Source organism: Tupaia chinensis, unplaced genomic scaffold (assembly GCF_000334495.1).
Source record: "Tupaia chinensis unplaced genomic scaffold, TupChi_1.0 Scaffold000521_1, whole genome shotgun sequence".
Classification (NCBI taxonomy): Eukaryota; Metazoa; Chordata; class Mammalia; order Scandentia; family Tupaiidae; genus Tupaia; species Tupaia belangeri.
Window position 1 is genome coordinate 233,852 of NW_006160034.1, and position 22,430 is coordinate 256,281.

The window sequence follows — 22,430 nt, forward strand, 5'->3', positions numbered from 1 at the left end:
TGACCTTGGCTTGGAGGCCAAGCAGTTGGTGGTGCAGGAGGCATTGCTGACAATGTTCAGGTAGTTGTCATACTTCTTGTGGTTCATGCCCATCACAAACATGGGGGCATCAGCAGAAGCGGCAGAGATGATGACCCTTTTGGTCCCACTTCAAGTGAGTCACAGCCTCCATGGTGGTGAAGACAACAGCAGACTCCACAACATACTCAGCACCAGCACCACCCCATCTGATCTTGGCAGGATTTCACTCCTAGAAGATCGTGGTGGACTTCCTATTGATGACAAGCTTCCTGTTCTCAGCCTTGATGGTGCCATTGAACTTGCCATGGGTAGAATCATACTGGAACATGTAGACCATGAAGTTCAAGTCAATGAAGGGGTCATTGATAGTGATGATATCCACTTTGCCAGATGTGAAGGCAACCCTGGTGAATAAGCGCCCAATATGGCCAAATCCATTTATTCCAACCTTCACCATTGTGTCTCTGGGATGCGACTGTCTGTCTAATGGGGAGCAGCAGAGAGCCATTTTATATATATATATATTTTAAGGGTCCATGGTCAGAACAGTCAGTCTGCCTTGCTCCCATTTATTACTTTGTACTCTTTTTGTCCTCTGAAGGGGTAGAATGTAAAACTGGCTTTCTGGTTTTGAGGTTTCATTGTCCTTTGTCCCATTTTTGTTCCTTCTCCATTTGCTGTGACTCTCCTTTCCTAATTTTCCTGACTCAGGACCACAGATTCTCACACAGAGACAAGGAGGTGAGGCATTTCTATGCTTTCTGCAGAATACCTTCCAACATAGTGAAGTCCACACCCCTGAGTCTGTGGCTGGGTGAAGTCCCCTTCCATGCACAGACCTCAGAAACTATACCACTCTCTGCTGAGCTCAGGGCCACCAGGAAAGGGAGCCCCAAGCTTCTTCTCTGTCTTATTCCAGATCTTCCTAGCCTCCCTGTTTTCTACCTCTTTCTCCAATCTGCTTTTCAGAGCCATGTGCCTTCCTCACTACAGAGATTCTTTGTTCTATGTTAAAGCAGTCCTGGTTTTCTCTTCCTCAAGCTTCTGGCTTAGTATGTATCAGGACTGGAAGGGAAGAGAGTGCAGGAGACCAAGAGAGCAAAACTAGCACTGGAAGATTTCAGACCATAATTTATACCCTGAGCAGAAAAGACTTCACTTTCATTATTTTGATCACGTGGACTCAATTGTTTTATTTTTTAAAGAATGATATAATTTTATTATTTTGAAATTTGCTATAGGGCATGAGAGAGAGAGAGACAGAGAGACAGAAAGAAAATGAAAAAGCATGCTGCCAATCCAGGACTCAAACTATGGTCAGCCATGTGGGAGTACAACTCCTTAACCACTGTGCCACATAGTGACCCCTCCCAAATGTTTAATACCTATTTTCCAGAGAACCATATTAAATATATATGAAATATAAAATTGAGAAGGTAAAATTACTGGCAATGAATAATGTTAAACAGTGTTGGCTGTAGATAGAAATAACTCTGGGCATCTTATTCATCATGGACAGATGGTCTTTGTTGGAACAAAGTGTCATGTCAGCCCAGCCCTGCCTTCAACATCTGCAGAGAAAGACAAGAGGTTCTGGAGGATAACTTGCTCTTAGCTGGAGAAGCTCAACCCCAGAACATTAAGTTACCAAACCACATGTGAAAAAAAAAGAAACAGATGTAGAGGGGTCAGAATAATTAGTTCAACTAGGTATTTTGTGTTAATATTATATAGAATATATGCTAACAGATAAAACTTAGAATGTATGTTACACATACATGCTTGACATGTGAATATGGAAGTAGCCTAAACCTACCAAGTTTGAGCCAAAACCCTTGAGACCTCTGTGTGAATCTCACTCAATAAACTTAAAAGGAAAGGTCATTTGAAAATTAAAGAAGCTTTTATTGAACTTGTGATCTTCCCTGTTACCTCAACTGTCCCTATGAGTCAAGGCCATTCCTCCTGTCCACCTCCTCCTTTTATCAATCCCTTTGTGTCTATTTTTATTCCTCCCTTTGCTTCTCTCCTAGTTAACTTTTATTCCTTTTGTGTCTTCCAAGTCCATTGTTCTCATCCAAACACATTGTCTATATCACCTTTTCTGTTTGTCTTCAACTCTTTCCTCTGTTGGTGTCTTTCTTACTCATTTCCACTCTTTTGTCTTCTCACCCTCTTCCTACCCTTACATTCCCAGGGATGAAATAAAGATGCTTTATCCAGGACAAGCACATATCACACCCAGAGAATATGAACATGTTCATGCAGTGCAGCTTAGGGGATGGGGTTGAGACAGGACACTGGGTGTTGCAGGATAGGGCCAATCCCTCTCCTAGAAACTAGTTCCCTAGAACAAGTCCTAGAGACCTCTCTGGGTAGTTACTAACAAAGGGTGGCCTCTTGATAAGAGGCTCCACCTGGGACAGAGAATGATGCACTCTCAGGAGTGGAGGCTGGGGAGTCCAAATACTGGGACTCAGGGCTGGGTCCCAGTCCCAGGGCTTTCCTTGAGTGATGAGGCCAGGGTTGCAGAAATTAATTATCAGCTGATTAGTTGACCTGGCATGGGATGGGTATGGATAACTATAAGGGTTTTAAGTAAGAAACAGATACATACAGCATCTATGTGGACCACAGACAAGACAGAACCAAACTGAGTGATTTTAACCAGAAACATACTGGAACCATGACTGCAGCAGTCCAGCACTGCAGGAGGATCTCAGGGAAATGTGGACATTTTTGCAGAGTGGAGGTGTGAGTTAGGAGACATGGTGTTCACAGCAACACTTGAGCCCCAGATGCACTGGATATAACAATATGAGAGACCACCAAGAAGGATTTGAAAATTTATTCTATTCCCGAGGAGAGAAAAAATAACAAAGTAACAGAAAAAGAGGAGGAAAAATAATTTAAAAGCTGAACAGAACTATCTTTTTTTTTAAAAAAAGCAAAAAATAGAAAACTGTGTGGGTTAAGAGACACAGAGATAGAAAGTGAGAAATCACCCCCCAGAGAGGATGGCCACGCCGCAATCCCTTCTCCTCCATTCTCCTCTCGGGATCTTGGGCACGCACGCACATGTGCCCTGCATGAGTTTAAGCCACTGGGTCCGGGACTCGAACCGCGGTTGACTACATGGGAGTCCAGTGACATAACCATTACGCTAACTGCTGGTCCCAGGTTTTTTTTTTTTTGTTTGTTTGTTTTAAATCAAACGAATAGGTATAATCTGATTACTCTCTCATTTAACTAGAAACAAAATATCTTTTGTTCAACCCATTGTGTTTAGAATCACTCTTTATCATTACTGATTTATTTCAATTCTCTTTCCTCTCATTATTCTGGTTTTTTTTTGTTTTGTTTGACTTTTTTTTTTTTTTTCATGAGACAAATTCAAGAAATAATAGTGACATAGTTTTTATTTTTCAATGGTCAGGAAATTTGGCCAATTATTCTTCTCCCAGATCCCACCTTTCCCAGTGTCACTGCTCCCATAAGCTTCTAGGTAAGATGGAGAGCTAGTGGTGTTTAATTGCATATCTAACAAAAGCTGGAGTTGGGGCCTTCTTTTCATTCAGTTGTTCGATCGCAGGATGCATATATGAATACTTCATGGCCCATTGGAAACACAGGTATAATTTACCTCCAGACAACAGCTCCATCCTAACTGTTAACCACACTGCATCTCAAAACTGGGCTTCACTGTGAGATACGCCATTTAAACCTATTTTGAGGCAAGCATTGTTTTATGCATCAGTCTAGTTACTTATATGGAGAGGAAATTTAACATGTTATCATGAACTATTTGGTATATTCATTGATAATCTCCTTTCATCTTTCTGTCAGCAACAATTTAAAATGAATCATATAGGAATGCTCTAATAAGCTATTCTTCTGTAGCACAGAAAGCCTCTATGAATCAAATGTCAAAATTCATTCCAGGCACATAATTTACAGAGAATGTGCTAGCCTCCAGAAGTTTGCTGCTTATGGTTTTTGAAATAAGCTTTACTAGAATGAGGCTCATCAACCTTTAAGAAAAATTTGGTATGTTTCTCTGACTAGAAATTTAATACCATCTTCTTTATTATGTAATAATTAATGTCATCTCTTTGTCTTTTAAAAGAGAGTATATTTATTCATAGACTCAAACCAAGTCTTTGCTGTTCAAAGCAAATAATGGAAAAAGCTGGATAAGAAGAATTTGGATTTTCCTTTCTTAAAAAATTATTTTATTGATGGTATTGGTAATATTTCTTAGTAATGTATGTAATTTTAAAGAAAAATACAAAGTTAAGGAAATTATGTTTTCATAGTATTTTATGTATTTATTTGCAAAATAGTATTCATTTAATCACCTTGATAAAGTATTGTTCATAGTCAAGTGACAATAGGCTTGAGCTGGTATATAAGTCTTCATTGAGGAGAAAGGAATTTCTGCACTTTGAAGAATAGTGTGTTTAGTAAAACTAGCAATACTTAGCCTATTATATTTTTCATTTGAGAAATGATGAAATAGTAACATCTAAGTAGAAATTTAGGGTTACAAGAAAAAGTTGTTTGAGTCCCCAGTACTGGGGCTTGAATGGGGATCAGCCATGTGGGATTCGGCTCCCTGTAGGTTATGCTTAGCCATTGCAGTAGGGGGCTGGCCCAAGAAAAGATTTAAATATAAGCTGACATGTCAAAGATAACGTAAGAAAATATACCATAAATTTTTGCTGAGGGTAAAGCATGCTTCACTGGGCCAGTGTTTCCATTTTTGACCCAGGCTTGCTTTGACTTAAACTAGAATTCCTCCCATCTTGCAAAACCACTGTACTGTTGGATTCATAGAAATGAATCTCCTCACTTTTTCTACATTCTATGGAGAAATGTCTCATCTGTGGGAGAAATGGAGAGGTTGCAGAGAAAGCATAAGATATAAACACCCTGGCTATACTCTCTACTTGTTATCATTTTCAGTCTATTTCCCCAAATTTTGTTGCTACCAATTCCTTCTCTTTTGCCTTTCCCTTGTGTTAGAGAAGAATGCATATATATATATATACACACACACACACACCTGATCACTTACACATATTCCCATCTTCAAAATACAGCTATTGTCATTAACAATTTGATATATATTTTGGAAGCACATGTAAACATGTATCTGTCTTTAAAACAATGAATTCCAAACTATTTTGTCTACTGTTCGTTTTATTTTTAAAATGTATTTTCAATATCATTTTACATCAATACTGTGTTCTGTCCTTTTCTCTTTAATGGCTAAGGTCATAGCATTTACTACACGTATAAAAATGAGCACATGTAACTGATCCTTCATCAACTTGAAACTATAAGATCAATCTGTCACTATTTCAAAACAGTGTCGTGAAGAAATACTGCACAGCTCATCAGTCTAAAGTCGGACATGCAAGGTTCAAATCTTAGCTCTCCCATTTACTAGAGCAAGAGTGTACACTACTTACTTATTTTCTCTATGTCTGTTTTATCAACTATAATACAGAATAAAAACAGTATAGGTTGAGTATCCCTCATCTGGAATGGTTGAGATCAGAAATGTTTCAGATTTTGGAATATCTGCAAATATTTGGTCTGGGAGGTGAGACCAAAGTCCACACAGAATTCACTGATGTGTCACATTCGCCTTAGATTTCTATGGAATGATTTATTCATGCCAAGAGCATAAAGGTGAGCATAGCTTCGATCTCATATTACATCAACTATTTTTATATACAGACCATTTAGGGATAAGGATACTTATCCAGCGGCACAAATAACAGAAACACCCAGAACTTAGAGCTCATTTGATCTATTTCTAGAGTCACTGATTCAATTCCTACATTATAAAACCTACTTTAAAAAAAAAAAAAGACATTTGAATCTGGCAGCTACTATGTCACATTACACATATGCCAATATGTCACCTGGAATTGTGATTCTTTATCAGTTTCATCCATTTCTCTATCAATTTCCAGGGCACTGACTTATATGAAGAGGGAGAAGGGACAGGAGGACAGAGGACAAATGACAAAGATTCTCCAATAAATTATATATTCCCGCTATTCTTTCAGAGAATCTTAATTACCATAAATAATTTCAACCCATTTCTATATCTAATGTACAAATGCCTAGCAGGGGACCAGCAGTTAGTGTAATGGCTATGTTGCTAAACTCCTATGTAGTCGACCACGGTTTAAGTCCTGGACCCAGTGGCTTAAACTCATGCCGGGCGCGTGTGTGTGTGTGCCTAAGATCCCGAGAGGAGAATGGAGGAGAAGGGATTGCAGCGTGGCCATCCCCCCAGGGAGGTGATATCTTGCTTTCTATCTCTCTGTATCTCTCTGTCTTTCTGGTGAGCACACATGCCCTATAGCAAAAACCTCTCCAAAAGCAAACAAACCAACAAAAAATGCCTAGCAGGACTAAAGTACAAAATTAGGAGGAAAGAAGAGGTAAAGAGAACAGGAGATACACAGACAAAAATGAGCAACATCCAAGGAAGGGAAATAGATTAAATAATTTAAAATGACATCACTGCACAGGCCAACAATGAATATGAATTTCAATAAAACACATTCCTCAAGAAAAGTTATCTACCAGGAATGTACAATTAAATGTAAATAAGAAATATTATAAAACAAAATCTTTTAATGTGGGGGCAAAGAAAAGCTTAAATTGTGGTGGTAACATGTCAAATGAAAACAGAAGCCAACTGGAAGGGAATCCAAATGACCAAATCAGGAAATATTTGAACATCAACATGAATGTTAAGTTGAACATCCCTAATCTGAAAATCCAAAATGAAAATGTTTCAAAAGCCTCAACTCTCAGAAGGTTGACAGAATGCCAGGAGTAGCCAACGACATACGACCTCATGGGATTGGTCACAGTCAAAATGACGCATTGCCAAGATACTGCATAAAACTACTTCGGGCTAAATGTATATGGCGGACATAAATAAGTCTCATGTTTAGACACGCATCTTAGCTCTAAGATAACTCCTCATGTCCACGCAAACACTGCAAGTGGCTTGGGAAAAGTCAAAGTAACTCTAATAGCAACTTTTCTAAGTTAAGAGCTTATTTCCAGATAAACACTCTGACTTGTTAAGAAGAGAATATGTTCAGGCCTAGCCACTATGGTGCAATGGTGACACCGTGCCCTACAAGGCTGGACGCCACCTGCTGACACCCCCAGGTCACATGCACAGCCATCCAAGATCCTTCAAAGCTAGAAGGCTGCGGAGAAGGGACGGCTTCATGACAAGACTGTCAAGGCTACTCAGTATCTCTCTCTCTCTCTCTCTCTCTCTCTCTCTCTCTCTCAAGCAAGCACATCCACCCTTGGCAATAAAAATAGAAAACCGACCTAGCCTCAGCAGTGCAGGCAGTTGCTTATTAATTTGCAGTGTTAGAAGCTGCATAAAATAAAATAAATTTTACAAATAAAAGTTGAGGGAAAAAAATGGCGACGAAGAAGCTGCATGGCCAGGGCCAGGGCCAGGGCTCAGCAGGTGGTATGGTGGTTAAGGGTGCTGGACTCCCACATGGCCAAGCACAGTTCAAGTGACAGACCTGGTGGCTTGCTTTCTGCTTTCTCTCTCTCTCTCTCTCTCTCTCTCTCTCTCTCTCTTACTCTCACGCTTACTCTCACTCACTCTGTTCATCTCTGGTCAAATTAAAATAAATAAATAGTTAAATGAAAAATTCTTGGGACCAGCAGTTAGCATAATGGCTATGTCGCTGGATTCCCACGTAGTCGACTGCAGTTCGCGTCCCAGACCGGGTGGCTTAAAACACACTGGGCACGTGTGTATGCGTGCCCAAGATCCCGAGAGGAGAATGGAGGAGAGGGGATTGCGGCGTGGCCATCCCTCCTGGGGGGGGGGTGATTTCTCACTTTCTGTCTCTATGTCTTTCGCTGTCTGTCTGGCGAGTGCACGCGTCCTAAAAACCCCCAAAAAAAAAAAAAAAAAAAAAAAAAAAAATTTTTTAAAAAAAAAAAAAAAAAGCAGCTGCAGCTGCATGGCCAACTTCAGGTTCCCGTGAGGTGTGCACCCATGTGGAAAGCAGGAAGAAGGGCATCGCGGGGTGAGAGGACCCTGCTGAGGGCGCCTGTCTCTGTTCACGTGTGTGTTTTTCCCTCTCTCACACACCTGCTCTCTCTCTCATGAAAGAACATAAACTTAAAAAAATATTATTTTGGGGTCAGGCTGTGGCCTGGTGGTTAACGTGACTAGATCCCACATGGGTGACCATGTGGCTCAAGTCCAGACTTGGTGGCTTGAAAAGCAGTCTGGCAAGTGTGCATGTGTGCCAAAACCCTGAAAGGAGGGGGAAAGAGAAGAAAGGGTTGTGGAATGACCAGTCCCCACGAGGGGTGCTTTCTCACACTCCCTTTCTCCCTGTCTTCCTCTGGTGAGCACATGCACTACTGGGCAAATGTAAAAATTTATAAATACATATATAAAATTTAAAAATACATACATATATACATATACATGCGTGTGTGTGGGGGGGGGGAGTATATGTATATATATTTTTTTCTTTTTAAAGGTTTTGGCCAAAGGGCATGTGTCCTTGCCAGAGACAGGGAAAGTGAGGATTAACTCGCTGCAATCCTTTCTCTTCCATTCTCCTCCTGGAATTTCAGGCATACATGCACATGCACCTGACACAACTTTCATGTTGCCAGGTCCAGGACTTGAACCATGGTCAGCCATGTGGGAGTCCAGCACCTTAACATGACCTGCAGGCTCCATACATATATACGATTTTAAAAATCATCTTGGGAACCAGCAGTTAGCGTAATGGCTAGGTCACTGGACTCCCACATAGTCGCCTGCCGTTCACATCCTGGACCCGGTGGCTTAAAACTCACGCTGGGCGTGTGTGCGTGCGTGCCCAAGATCCCAAGAGGAGAATGGAGGAGAAGGGATTGCGGCGTGGCCATCCCCCCTGGGGGGTGATTTCTCGCTTTCTGTCTCTCTGTCTCTCTGTCTGGTGAGTGCACGCACCCTATAGCGAAAAAACCTCTCCAAAAAAAAAAAAAATCATCTTATTGGTGTTGATAAACAAAATCTGATAGGGCCAGCAGATGGCATAATGGTTACATCGCTGGACTCCTACATAGTCAATTACGATTCAAGTCCCGGACAGATGGCTTAAAACTCAGGCCAGGTATGTGGCATTCGTGCCCAAAATCCCAAGAGGAGACTAGGGGACAAAAGACTGCGATTTGGCCATCCTCTCTAGGGCACGGGTTAAATTCTCGCTTTCGGTCTCTTTCTATTTCTCTTTTTCTGTCTCTCTGATGAGAGCATGTGCCCTATAGCAAAAAGACTCTCTGAAAAATAAATGAAATGTAAAATAATGTATAAACCATACAACAAAAATATCCTTTTGCAACTGTTATAAACTAGATCAAAACACGGCTTTCTAATGTGAAAGTCACCACTTTTCGCACAACTGGGCTGAACCCGATTCCCCTTTATCTTAGAACCCGCCGGAGCAAGCAGACTGGACTCAGCCCGTGGACGGTACCTGTCGAACGACCGGAACTGCACGGGCTGCTCCGCAGACAGATCGCCCAGGGCGCCGAGGCAGGCTGGTGGCAGCAGGGCAGGGTCCACGGTGACGCCGTCAGCCGGTATATTCACCAAGCTGCGGAGAATATCCTTCACGTTGACGTTTTTTGAAACTGGAACTGCTGGGGTAGCCTTTTTATCCGACTCATCGCCTCCGTCGTTCTTGGATTCCTGAGATTTATTGACTTCTAAGGAAAGAGTACACAGCACCTCGCTGATGGCATCCGGGCCTGCGCTGACCCGCGGGGGCGCCGTCTGCGAAGTCACATCCACCCCGCCGGCCGGGCTGCACGCGGGCTCGTCCCCAATGCCCGAGTCTCTCCTCCGCGTCTCTCCTCCGGACGCGCCCTCGGGCCACTGACGCAGGCGTGGCGGGGCTGAGCGCGGCCGCCGTGTTGTCTACATCTTACCCGGACACGGGAGAACAGAAGAGAATGCAAAATGTAGAGCTCACAGCAGTTCCAATAGCTAGCTACTGCTCTAAAAGGCGAAAGCCAACTACAGAACCTATAAAAATGTGCGTGGTGAATGTTCCTATACTCAAAAGTAAATATATAGTACAATCAAATAACAAAGAAACGCCTGTGAAAACCGTCCAACCCGATCAGGACAGCCATGAGTATAGCAACCGGCTGACAGCCATTGGCCTGGAAGGCAAAGTCCAGGGGCCAGCCCATGGCCTGATGGTTAAGGTGGCTGGACCCCACACGGCCCACCGCACTGTTTGAGTCCTGGACCTGGAGGCTTGGGAACATGCTGGGCCTGTGTGTGCCGAACACACTGAAAAGGAAGGAGAATGGAGAACTGCTTGCAGCATGACTGTGCCCCCATGGAGAAGTGATTTCTCACTTTCCTTCTCTCTCTCTCTCTCTCTCTCCATCTCTCTCTCTATGGCAAACACACACCACCCTCTAGGAAATTAAAAAAAAAAAAAAAAGAAGATCCAAGAGGCCAGCAGGTGGCGTGGTGATTAAAAGTGCTAGACTCCCACATGGCTGACCACGGTTCAAATCCCAGACCTGGTGGCTTCCCCACCCCCAACTCCTGTGTGTGCCCTATAGCACTTTTTAAAAAATAATAATAAATAAAAAGTTAAATAAATAACTCTTCATTTTAAGAAAAAGCTCCAAACCCTTTTGATAAGTAAAAACTTCTACCTCAGATATATTGGGTTGTCTGGGAAGTCATGACACAGTTTTGTATAGAAAAATATATGATCATTTTTTTTTCCGACTCAAATCGATTTTCCTGCTAGAAAACTTGTTACCTCTCCCTTATGCATAAATAGTTCAATGTTCCTTAAAATGTGGTTCAAAAATGTTTATCCTTTTTTCTCTCTCTTGGACTTTCAATCCTTCCCATCAGACTTTCAGTCCATTCCAACAAAGACCGAGGTCACCAAAAACCCATCTTGCTAAATCCAGTGGTCACTTCTCAGGGCTAACAGTACACAAGGTAAGAGCCGGCAGCTGGTGTTCCCTCCACCTTGACAGAGCTCTCCTCGCCTGCCCTGAAGCCACACTCTTCTGGTCTTTCTACTGCCTCAATGGCTGCTTCTTCCCTACGTCCCTTGCTGTTTCTCACCCCTGATTACTTGGGTAGGAGGGAATTAGGGCTTAGTCCTCGGTCCTCATGCCTTCTCTGTCTTCATTTACCCACAGAGGGGTCCCATTCGCTCTCAAAGTTTTAAATATCACTGCGTCATCTCGTAAATGTTTAAAAGAAGTCTCAAACGCAACACGTTGAAAATTGAGTTTCTTTTCTTTTTATCTTTCCCTGAAAGTCTGTTTCAGCTTTAGTCTAGCCCACCACAGACTAAACCATTCTCGACTCCCTTCTCTTTCGCAAATCCTACATCTAATGTTAAAATCCCAGGCTGGCCTGGGGAGCAGGGGTAAATGCTGTGGACAGAACGCTGGATCCCACATGATGGAATGCAGTTCGAATCCCAGCCCCAGCAGCCTGCAAAACACACCAGGCATGTGTGCGTGTACGCCCCAATCCTGACAGGAAGGAGAAATGGAAGGAAAGGGACCGCGGAACGATCACACCCCACTGGGATGCTTGCTTTCTTTCTGTCTCACAAACTCTCTTTCTAGGGAACACACATGCCCTTGGGAAAAAAAGAAGGCAGGTAAGATGGAAAGAAACAAACGTTTTGGTGGAAATTCGGGTGCCTGAGAATAAACAGCGGACGCTTACCAGAGAGCGACGCGCTCCCGTTTTCACTGGCGGTTTCCTTACATGTCGGGCCGTGCCTTTCGTTCTGGGGCTCCAGGATGTCTCTGTACTTGGAGACCATGAGGACAGAGATGAAGTACACCACAGCCAGGGCCAAGAACTGAGCTTGCTTGCTGTCCTCCTGGGGAACGTGAAAGAAGTTGATCACGGCCATGGTAAATTACATGTTTTAATTGTATTTTACATCCCAACATTTCAGTATGAGATATTCAAAAATCTTTCAATACCCATAGAAAATAATACTTAAATTCATTTGAAAAAGATCGGGCAAAGATTCTCGGAAAAAATGCCTTTACCTGTTTTTCTTTTTTTTTTGGAGAAGTTTTTGCTATAGGGCACGTGCACTCGCCAGACAGAGAGAGAGAGAGACAGAGAGACAGAAAGCAAGAAATCACCCCCCAGGGGGGATGGTCACGCCACAATCCCTTCTCCTCGATTCTCCTCTTGGGATCTTGGGCACGCACGCACATGCGCCCAGTGTGAGTTTAAGCCACCAGGTCCGGGACACGAACCGCGGTCGACTACGTGGGAGTCCAGCGACATAGCCATTACCCTAACCACTGGTCCCCGGAAAAAATGCCTTTAAATGAGAGGTCTTATACTCGTGAAACATGGAAAGAGAACCGGGGATCATTTTTTAAAATTTAAGTAGCTGGGCCTGAAGAGATGCAGCTCAATATATTTCATAAGATTAATCAAGTAGTAATTATAACGATACGAGGAGGACTAATTATTTTTACTTCTAATAATAAAACATGAAAATATACAAAAATATCAAACTAACAAGTCCGGCTAAAAGACAAACATCTAGGAGAAAAAAGATAGGCTAGCAGACACAGAGCAGGATGCTGGAGGAATGTCTGCAAGTAATTGAAACTGCACTCGCAGGCCCAGGATTGAAAAGATGTGTCTCCCAGGGCAGAAGGGACAGAAGCAGACCAAGTCGAGGACTGGCCCAGGCTCCTCTCGAACTCCGCACCACCTGCATCACGGCTGATGAATGGCCTCTCCATCCTGCCAGATCCCCTGTCTAGGAGAGGACTATACACACGCCACTATGCTAATAACTTTCAGATAGGAACTCAATGAAAAGAAAACCTCAAATATGCCCCCCAAATCCTGACACCTCGTGACACCTCAAGGAGCAGGTAAGTTCAGAATAAACAACAAAGAATGCTGTTGCCTACAAGATAGACAGATGGAAACTAATGGTGCCGATGACACTAACAGGGCACAAGAGGGGCCAGCCGGTGGTGTGGTAGTTAAGGCGCTGGACTCCCACATGGCCAAATGCATAAATGAGAGGTCTTATACTCGTGAAACATGGAAAGAGAACCGGGGATCATTTTTTAAAATTTAAGTAGCTGGGCCTGAAGAGATGCAGCTCAATATATTTCATAAGATTAATCAAGTAGTAATTATAACGATACGAGGAGGACTAATTATTTTTACTTCTAATAATAAAACATGAAAATATACAAAAATATCAAACTAACAAGTCCGGCTAAAAGACAAACATCTAGGAGAAAAAAGATAGGCTAGCAGACACAGAGCAGGATGCTGGAGGAATGTCTGCAAGTAATTGAAACTGCACTCGCAGGCCCAGGATTGAAAAGATGTGTCTCCCAGGGCAGAAGGGACAGAAGCAGACCAAGTCGAGGACTGGCCCAGGCTCCTCTCGAACTCCGCACCACCTGCATCACGGCTGATGAATGGCCTCTCCATCCTGCCAGATCCCCTGTCTAGGAGAGGACTATACACACGCCACTATGCTAATAACTTTCAGATAGGAACTCAATGAAAAGAAAACCTCAAATATGCCCCCCAAATCCTGACACCTCGTGACACCTCAAGGAGCAGGTAAGTTCAGAATAAACAACAAAGAATGCTGTTGCCTACAAGATAGACAGATGGAAACTAATGGTGCCGATGACACTAACAGGGCACAAGAGGGGCCAGCCGGTGGTGTGGTAGTTAAGGCGCTGGACTCCCACATGGCCAAATGCAGTTCGAGTCCTGGACCCAGTGGCCTGAAAATGACACCAGGCGGGTGTGTGTGCCTGTGTGCCCAAAATCCCAAGAGGAGGATGGGGGAGAAGCATCTGTGGCATGGACACCCCGCCGGGGAGCAATTTCTCACTTTCCCTCTCTCTGTCACTCTATGACAAGCACGTGGGCCCTATGAAAAATAAAATGAAAAAATTCTGGACATACTCAATTTCAGAAAACAGTGGGCCATCACATTCTCTCTGAATATATCCTCTTGATGCCAAGTCCTGGACATATCTGTCATCTGACAAAATCTATAGTATTTTGTAGGTTCTTGTGAAACAACTTCTAGGTCTTGGTCAAAGAGACAAATGTACATTTTTCCTTTTTTTAAAAAATAAGTAAATAAATAAAAGAGAGAGAGAATTTTTGCTATAGGATGAGTGTGCTCACCAGAGAGGCAGAGAGACAGACAGCAAGAAATTGCCACCACCACTACCACCACTCCGAACCCCAGGGGAATGGCCACTCAGCAATCCCTTTTTGTCCATTCTCCTCTCGGGATCTTGGGCACGCACGCACATGCACCTAGCATGAGTTTCAAGCCACCGGATCCAGGACTCGAACTGTGGTTGACTACATGGGAGTCCAGTGACGTAACCATTATACCATCTGCTGGTCCCATTTTCCTTTTTTTTAATTAACTATCTCCTTTCTCTAGACATGCTTGAGTTCTTCTGCCACAACATTCTGCCATCTATTAAATGAATTGCTTAGATGTGTAGAAATCCATATTAACTACTGTACTTAGTTTATAGCATATGTTTGATTTCTAGACCCAAATAAATAATATCCACAGATCCTTACATTGGGTGGTTGGAAAAGTCATGGTGCATTTTCCTATGTTTGGTTTATCTTTTTGGTTTGTTTTTGTTTTTGTTTTTTGTTTTTTGCAAAAATGTATCGTGACTTCCCAGATGATCCAATATTTAAATCCTAACTGCTGTAATAGATCTGTTTCCAACTGTAGCCATCACTTACTGAAAACGGACTGACACTCAGACACTGTGCTATGTACATCATACACATTCATTCACGAATTTCCCAAGATGAGCCTTGGAAAAGTGAAGCGACTTACCTCAGGAACTACCACACTGTGTGAAAAAGCAAATCTGAAATCAGATTACATGACTAAAAGCCTTAGCAATCTAGGGACCAGCAGATGGTGTGATGGTTATGTTGCTGGACTCCCACATGGCTGACCACAGTTCAGGTCTCGGACTAGGCAGCTTGAAACTCACGCTGGGCACGTGTGCATGTATGCCCAAAATGCTGAGAGGAAAAGTGAGGAGAAGGGGTTGTTGCACGGCCATCCTCCCTAGGGGGGTGATTTCTCATTTTCTGTCTCTCTGAAAAGTGTACATGCCCTGTAGCAAAAAAATCTCTCTAAAACAAAAACCTCAGCAATCTGAAATCAGATTACAGTGGTTAAAAACCTCAGCTCTTAATCTCAGGGTAATACTTTCTTTACCAACTTCATCTGAGGTCACTTACTTTCCCATGAAAGGTTTTATATGTTAGAGCAAGTTAAACTCTGGGATGTGATTAGGAGAATAGTCTTTTCTCTTTTCCGAAATTCCTATAAGGTGATTATGTAACGTAATTATAAAATAGTTTTATATTTATATAACATTTACTTTACATGTAATATCATAAATTTTATAGTTAATATCATAAATAGAAATCAGAGTTTATATTTAAGATCATTTATTGCTTTCAGAAATCACAGGGGAGGGAACCAGCAGTTAGCATAATGGCTATGTTGCAGGACTTCCTCATAGTCGACCTCGGTTCGCGTCCCAGACCCGGTGGCTTAGAACTCACGCCGGGCACGTGTGTGTGCGTGCCCAAGATCCTGAGAGGAGAATGGAGGAGAAGGGATTGCGGCATGACCATCCCCCCTGGGGGATGATTTCTCCCTTTCTGTCTCTATATCTCTCTCTGTCTGTCTGGCGAGCGCACGCGCCGTATAGCAACAAAAACCTCTCGGAAAAAAAAAAAAAGAAATCACAGGGGAGACAAAGGAAAAACTCTGACCCTGTTTCCGATACTGTGAGATAGTAACTGCTAAGAACGTGTGCAAAAGCAAAGCGTGCAGAGCGTCCGTGGGTCAAGATTCCGTTTGAAATGCTATAGGAAGCTAAAAGAGAATTTTGAAAGAAAAAAAATACAAAAACAAACAAACAAACAAAAAACAAAGATAAGTGATTTTATGGGCTGGCCTGTTGTTTACTGGCTAAGGAAGCCAAATTCCACATGCCCATCTGGTTCAAATCCCAAGGCCAGCACTCTGAAGAACATACTGAGCACACGTGCGTGTGTGTGTGTGTGTGCCCCAAGTCTCAACAGGATGAGAACTGGAGAAGGAACTGCATTGTGACCACAGCGCACTAGGGGGGTCTCTCTCCTCTCCTCTTCTCTCTCTCTTTCTCTTTCTCTCTCTGCCAAGCACACACACCACACCCTCTGGTAGTTCAGAAGGAAAGGCAGTACAACATAGTCGTTAAAATCAAAATTTCAAAAATCAAATTCCCGAGGCCCTTGACTCAGTTTTACCTCGTACCGTGTGATCTCTTCTCGCTATGGTTTTACTCATTATGCGCATGTGCGTGTGAGCCAGGGAAAATGGCGTGCATATCCTTAACTGGGACGTCTCACGCCATGCTCCCCTTTCCCTGACCCTCCGGCTCTTCGGTCCCTGGGCATGCGGACGCGTACCTGGAGTGTGTTCAAGCCCACCCAGGGATCCAAACCCACGGCCAGCCACGTGGCCTGCAGTAATGCAATTCAGTTTGCTCCCAGGGACACCGGCAGGGCAGGTCTACCGCATACTCGGGCGGCCAGCACTGGGTCTAGCACAGCTAGGTTCCTCCCATGGCAAGTGTGAGAATGAGAGGCCACACAGACAGAGCAGGCAGCGCTGTTTAACAGCAAGTGCTCCAAAACCACTGGGTTGTAACTACCCTCCACTTCTACGTGTGTATAAATACCTAGTCAAGAACTCCAGAAAGGTCTAACTACTGGAGGAGGAGGGAATGGAGAAATAAGTTATAATGTTTAGAAGAAACAGTATGTAATAGATACTTACAGCATCCTGTACTAAATACACAGTGAGTGTCCAAATACTAATGACAATACTGCAAACGCTCTAGAATGGAATTACAAATAATGTTTATCTTCATCCTTGTACTTTCTGTATGACTTTGACATACGCACATGAAAATCGGCTCTACTCTTCATGAGAATCAGCTAACACAAAACTGGTTCTCAACTTTAAAAAACTACAAGCGCCAAGCACCGGAGCCAAAGCGACGTTTCACCCTACACCTTTTTCTCACATGAGTACATCTTGGAAGGAAAACTATCTAATAGTAAAACATTATGCCATTCAGAAGCCGAACATCTCCCTACACCCAGAGCACGGATCCTGCAGTTACACGCTGGGTTTGAATCCTAAGTCTACGGCTTACTAACATTAGCTTGGAGAAGTTACCCAAGCTCGCTGTGCCTGCATCCTGACCTATAAAATGGAAATGACAAAAGTAGAGATCTCAAAAAGTTGCTGATTTAATGAGTTCAGTTGACCTCTGGTACATTTGAACCCTGCAGGCCTACTTATACAGGAATTTTTTCCAATAATAATAATCCTATAAATATTGGTATTTTTTTCCTTATGATTTTTTTAACATTATCTTTATTATAAGACTACAGTATATAATAGTGTAACATAAGAAAATGTGTTAATAAACTGTTTACATCACGGCTAAGGCTTCTGGTCAACCGCAGGCTATCAGTAGCTAAGTTTTGGGGAAGTCTAAAGTTCCAAGTACATATTTGATTGCAAAGGAGTCAGGAACCATTACCCCCACATGGTTCATGGTTCAAGGTTCAATTGCATAGTTAAAACACTCATACTGCTCACTATGTAATAGCATATTATTCTTTTTAGCATCATTACTCTGGGGACCAGCAGATGGCGTAATGGCTACATCGCTGGACTCCCATGTAGTTGACTGCGGTTCGAGTCCGGGACCCGGTGGCCTAAACTCACTCCAGGCGCGTGCATACATTGTAGTGATCCCAAGAGGAGAGTGGAAGAGAAGTGACTGAGGCGTGGCCATCCTCCCTGGGGGGTGATTTCTCACTTGTCTCTCTGTCTCTCTCTGTCTTTCTGGCAAGCACACACTCCCTATAGCGAAAACCTCTCCAAAAAAAAAAAAGGAATCATGACTCTGAAGCACTAGCTGCATTTACAGAGGATCCTAAGATCTAAAATCACTGTCAAGAGAACTAGTTTCTAGGCCTTCTTATCTCTGGTGGGCTATTTTATATCACAAAGAGTTTTCACCCTCAACACTCTGGGTCAAAGAGGAAACAGGAAATAGGAATAGGTAAGAAACAGTGAAGAAGTATTACGGGGGCCAGCAGGTGGTGTGGTGGTGGTGGTGTGCTGGATTCCCACATGGTCGACTATGGTTCGTGTCCTGGACCTAGCAGCTTGCTCTCTCACTTTTTTGCTCTCTATGTGGTCGAACTAACAAGTAACAATCAATTCAGTCATTCATTTTTAAAAATATTGCCACTTACTATGTCTCTGAAAACAACTGCCCTCAGCCGATTAATATCCATGTCTTGTAGGAGCCTGTCGAGATCTCTTACTGGAGATATTCCGCCAGTCACAAGGTCCACCGGACTCTGAAAAACAAACACACACAACACGCAGGTGTCTTTAAAAATAAACCTAGTATTGTAGGGACCAGCAGTTAGTGTAATGGCTATGTCACTGGACTCCCATGTAGTCAACCGCAGTTTGCATCCTAGACCTGGTGGCTTAAAAACTCATACCGGGCGCGTGTGCGTGCATGTCCAAGATCCCGAGAGGAGAATGGAGGAGAAAGGATTGTGGCGTGGCCATCCTCCCTGGGGGGTGATTTCTCACTTTCTGTCTCTCTGTCTCTCTCTGTCTTTCTGGCAAGCACACGCGCCCTATAGCAAAAACCTCTCCAACATAAATAAATAAATAAATAAACAAACAAACAAACAAACAAACAAACCTAGTATTCCAACAACCAGAAAAGCAAGACCATCACATTCCTTTCCCCAGTTTTTTCCACACTGCTTTTGAGGAGGGGGTGACCGAAGGATGTTACGTAGGAAAAATTGACGTACTTGAAGGAGAAGCTATCACCTCAACAAGAAAATAAACACCTAAGAAAGCAGAGAAGACTAACTAAAAACAAATCTTTACTGTATATGTAAACACGAATATTTGAATGGTATTGCCACAGCCTAAAGTAACCATCTTAGGATCGCTCAGATTTAATTTTATGTTGAAATGAGGAAATAAATGTAAAATCTTAACCGTGAAGAATCTGGTTTTTTTTGGGTTTTGTTTTTGTTTTGAGAGGCTTTTTCTATAGGGTGCATGTTCTCATCAGAAAGACAGAGAGAGAGAGAGAGACAGAGAGAGACAGAAAGCAAGAAATCACCCCCCCAGGGAGGATGGCCACTCTACAATCCCCTCTCCTCCATTCTCCTCTCGGGATCTTGGGCACGCATGTACATGCGCCTAGCATGAGTTTAAGCCACCAGGTCTGGAACTCGAACCATGGTCGACTACGTGGGAGTCCAGTAACATAGCCACTGTGCCAACTGCTGGTCCCAAGTCTGCTTTTTAAAAATTAATTATTTAGTGTGCTTACCTTGGCTGCAGATTTTGCCATGGGAATCAGGCTGTGTATTGTTTTTAAGCTGTTGGTGGAATCGCCCCTGGTTCTCAGTCGGGAATGTTGCTGACACTCTAAGCAATTCCTTACTGCCACTGCACACACTGTCTCGCATTGTAAGGAAAAGATTGGAAAAGAAAATCAAATTACATTTAAGATTATGGAACTGATGAAAAAATCATGTACACAATACTATTTAGACAATAGTTTAACTAAAAATATTTCCCCCAAAGGCAGGCAGGTACTGTGGTGGTTAGGGCGGTTGGACTCCCACATGGCTGACGGGTTTTTTGAAGTTGACCAGAGAAAAACAGAGAAAGCAAAGGAAAGTGAGACAGCAAGTTGCCAGGTCTAGGACTGGAAAGACAGAGAGAGACAGAGGGACAGAAAGCAAGAAATCACCCACCCCCAGGGGTGGGGGATGGCCATGCCGCAACCCCTTCTTCTCTGTTCTCCTCTCAGGATCTTGGGCACACATGCCCAGAATGAATTTTAGCCACCAGGTCCGGGACTCGAACCACAGTCGACTATATGGGAGTCCAGCGATGTAATCATTATGCCATCTACTGTCTCAGTACAGTATTTTTGTACCACAGCATTTTGATTGTGACCCCATCACTTGAGGTCAGGTATGAAATTTTCCACTTGTGGTGCCGTATTGGTGCTCAAAGAGACTTGGATTTTGGAGCACTTTTTCTTTTTTAAGAGGTTTTTGCTATAGGGCGCGTGCACTCACCAGACAGAGAGAGACAGACAGAAAGTGAGAAATCACCCCCCCCAGGGGGGATGACCACGCCGCAATCCCTTCTCCTCCATTCTACTCTTGGGATCTTGGGCACGCACGTACATGCGCCCAGCGTGAGTTTAAGCCACCGGGTCCGGGATGCAAACCGCAGTCGACTACATGGAAGTCCAGCGACATAGCCATTACACTAACTGCTGGTCCCAGATTCCAGACCTTTTGAATTTGAGATATTCAACCTGCATTTTAACAACCTGCTAAGGTGAATCTGTTCAGCATTTGCCCTATTCTTCTCTCTTTACCTCTTTTTGCTCTAAAGTAATACTTCTTACATTTTATGCAGATTAACTTGTACAGGTCATGGGTGAAGCCTAAAACTGTCTTTCATTTGATATCCCCAGTTACATGGCTGCTGCTCCTCATACAAACACCTTGATTAACAAGGTTAAGTTAGCAACGAGCAGGTAGCCATTATGCAAATGAGCTGTAAGAATTTATTAACATTAGTGTTTAAAATCATTACATCTTTGTTTTCCACTGGAAGCAATTCTTCATCATATAAATGCAAAAACACACAAAATGACTTTTTAGTGTTAACTGGACTTCCTAAAGTGAAGCAAAAATTTTTTTTCTTTGTACAAGGTTTCCTATCTAACTGTACGTGCTGAGAGTTTTGTAAATGATTTGCTTACTAAGTAGAGAGAAGAGAGTAGAGAGAGGGGGGGGTCTAAGAATGAGAGCCCCCTCAACACGGCATTATGGGTACCCATGGCCATCTGGGACGGATGGAAATACAGCATCGGATGTAGAAAATCTAACCAATCGATAAACTATTTCCCCATACCTAGCAAGAACCCTGTCACATAAACTACCGTATACTGTAAGTCCTCCTCCTTCCAACGAAGCAGCTACGACTGTGTGCACACAACACATTAAAAAGTAGCTAAAAGACAAATGTTCTCACTAACAGAAGGGAGGTCATTTTCAATCGAATGTCTGAATTATCGCCCATTTTTAAGGTAAGTTGCTAACTAACAGGTTTTAACAGCTCACCCAGTCGCAGGCACTGGCGCAAAATTCCTCCAGATGACATGTTCTTTTCAGCTTCGATTTCGGTAAAGCCGAGAGAACTTGCGAATATGAGCACATCCACGAGGCTAATCAGCCTCTGCAAGAACGTCACAGAGGCTTCTATGGAAAGGCCTTGTGTAGGTTCGATATTCTCCAGTTCATGCTGCAAGAAATGGAGTTTGACATTAATACCTACAGCTGGGTAAAAAAGAAATCTAATAGTTATAAGATATATTTCCCAAATTTCTAAATTCTCTATAAAAAGTCGAGCTTTCGGAAATCTATTCGAACGGAGTGATTTACTTAACATTTCATCCACCGCGATTCTTCACTGACTTATCCCTAGGAAATGATTTCTTTAAGCCTTCTTGCCTAGCATAGCGTCTAAGGAACATTTGGGTTACTGTAAAAGATCCTGTCGCTTTTGACGTAGGGTCCCTAAGATGCACAGTAGCCACCACATTCGCGTCTTAGTCAACAAGAAGGCAGAACACTTATGCTTTCACACCAAGGTAGAGAGTAGCGAGGTCCTTACTGTAGCCGACGTAGCAGCGGAAAGCAATGGCAGTATCCCCCCACAAGCCATGACCATATTGTCCGTCACTTGAGAGATGAGATGAATTGTGTTGTGTACAAAGATGACATTATCACTGCTATTCACGAAGTCCATAACTGTCTTTGTTGAATGGCTGTCCAAAGATAAATGATGTTTACTGATAACGCTAAAGAAAGGGAATCACAATGTGCCTACTTGAGGGGAGGGAGGATAAGAAGGTGCTTTGGCTTCGTCTTGGAGACGGAATGAAGGTAATGATGCAGGAGGCATTTGGGGGGGGGTGCAAACTTCCTCAGAAGCAGACCATTCCGTAACGGCAGTGACTAGCCACGCCCTCTCTGTGTGGACACATAAAACACTGTTTAGCTTACACCTGATACAGACAGTTGAACCAAACAATGCTTAGTTGGGAACGAAATCGACAAGTCA

At 43.1% G+C, this 22,430-nt stretch overlaps 1 protein-coding gene across 1 annotated transcript in view; it reads right to left on the bottom strand.

The window, feature by feature from the left end:
- LOC102501723 (lipopolysaccharide-responsive and beige-like anchor protein) overlaps positions 1–22,430 on the bottom strand; it is a gene marked incomplete at its 3' end in the record, with an annotated part of 350,771 nt that overhangs the window by 158,326 nt on the left and 170,015 nt on the right. The window contains 7 exon segments of the mRNA XM_027775072.1: positions 9,573–9,968; positions 9,970–10,021; positions 11,819–11,978; positions 18,494–18,601; positions 19,609–19,736; positions 21,428–21,608; positions 21,981–22,134. Coding sequence (XP_027630873.1) covers positions 9,573–9,968; positions 9,970–10,021; positions 11,819–11,978; positions 18,494–18,601; positions 19,609–19,736; positions 21,428–21,608; positions 21,981–22,134 — 1,179 coding nt within the window.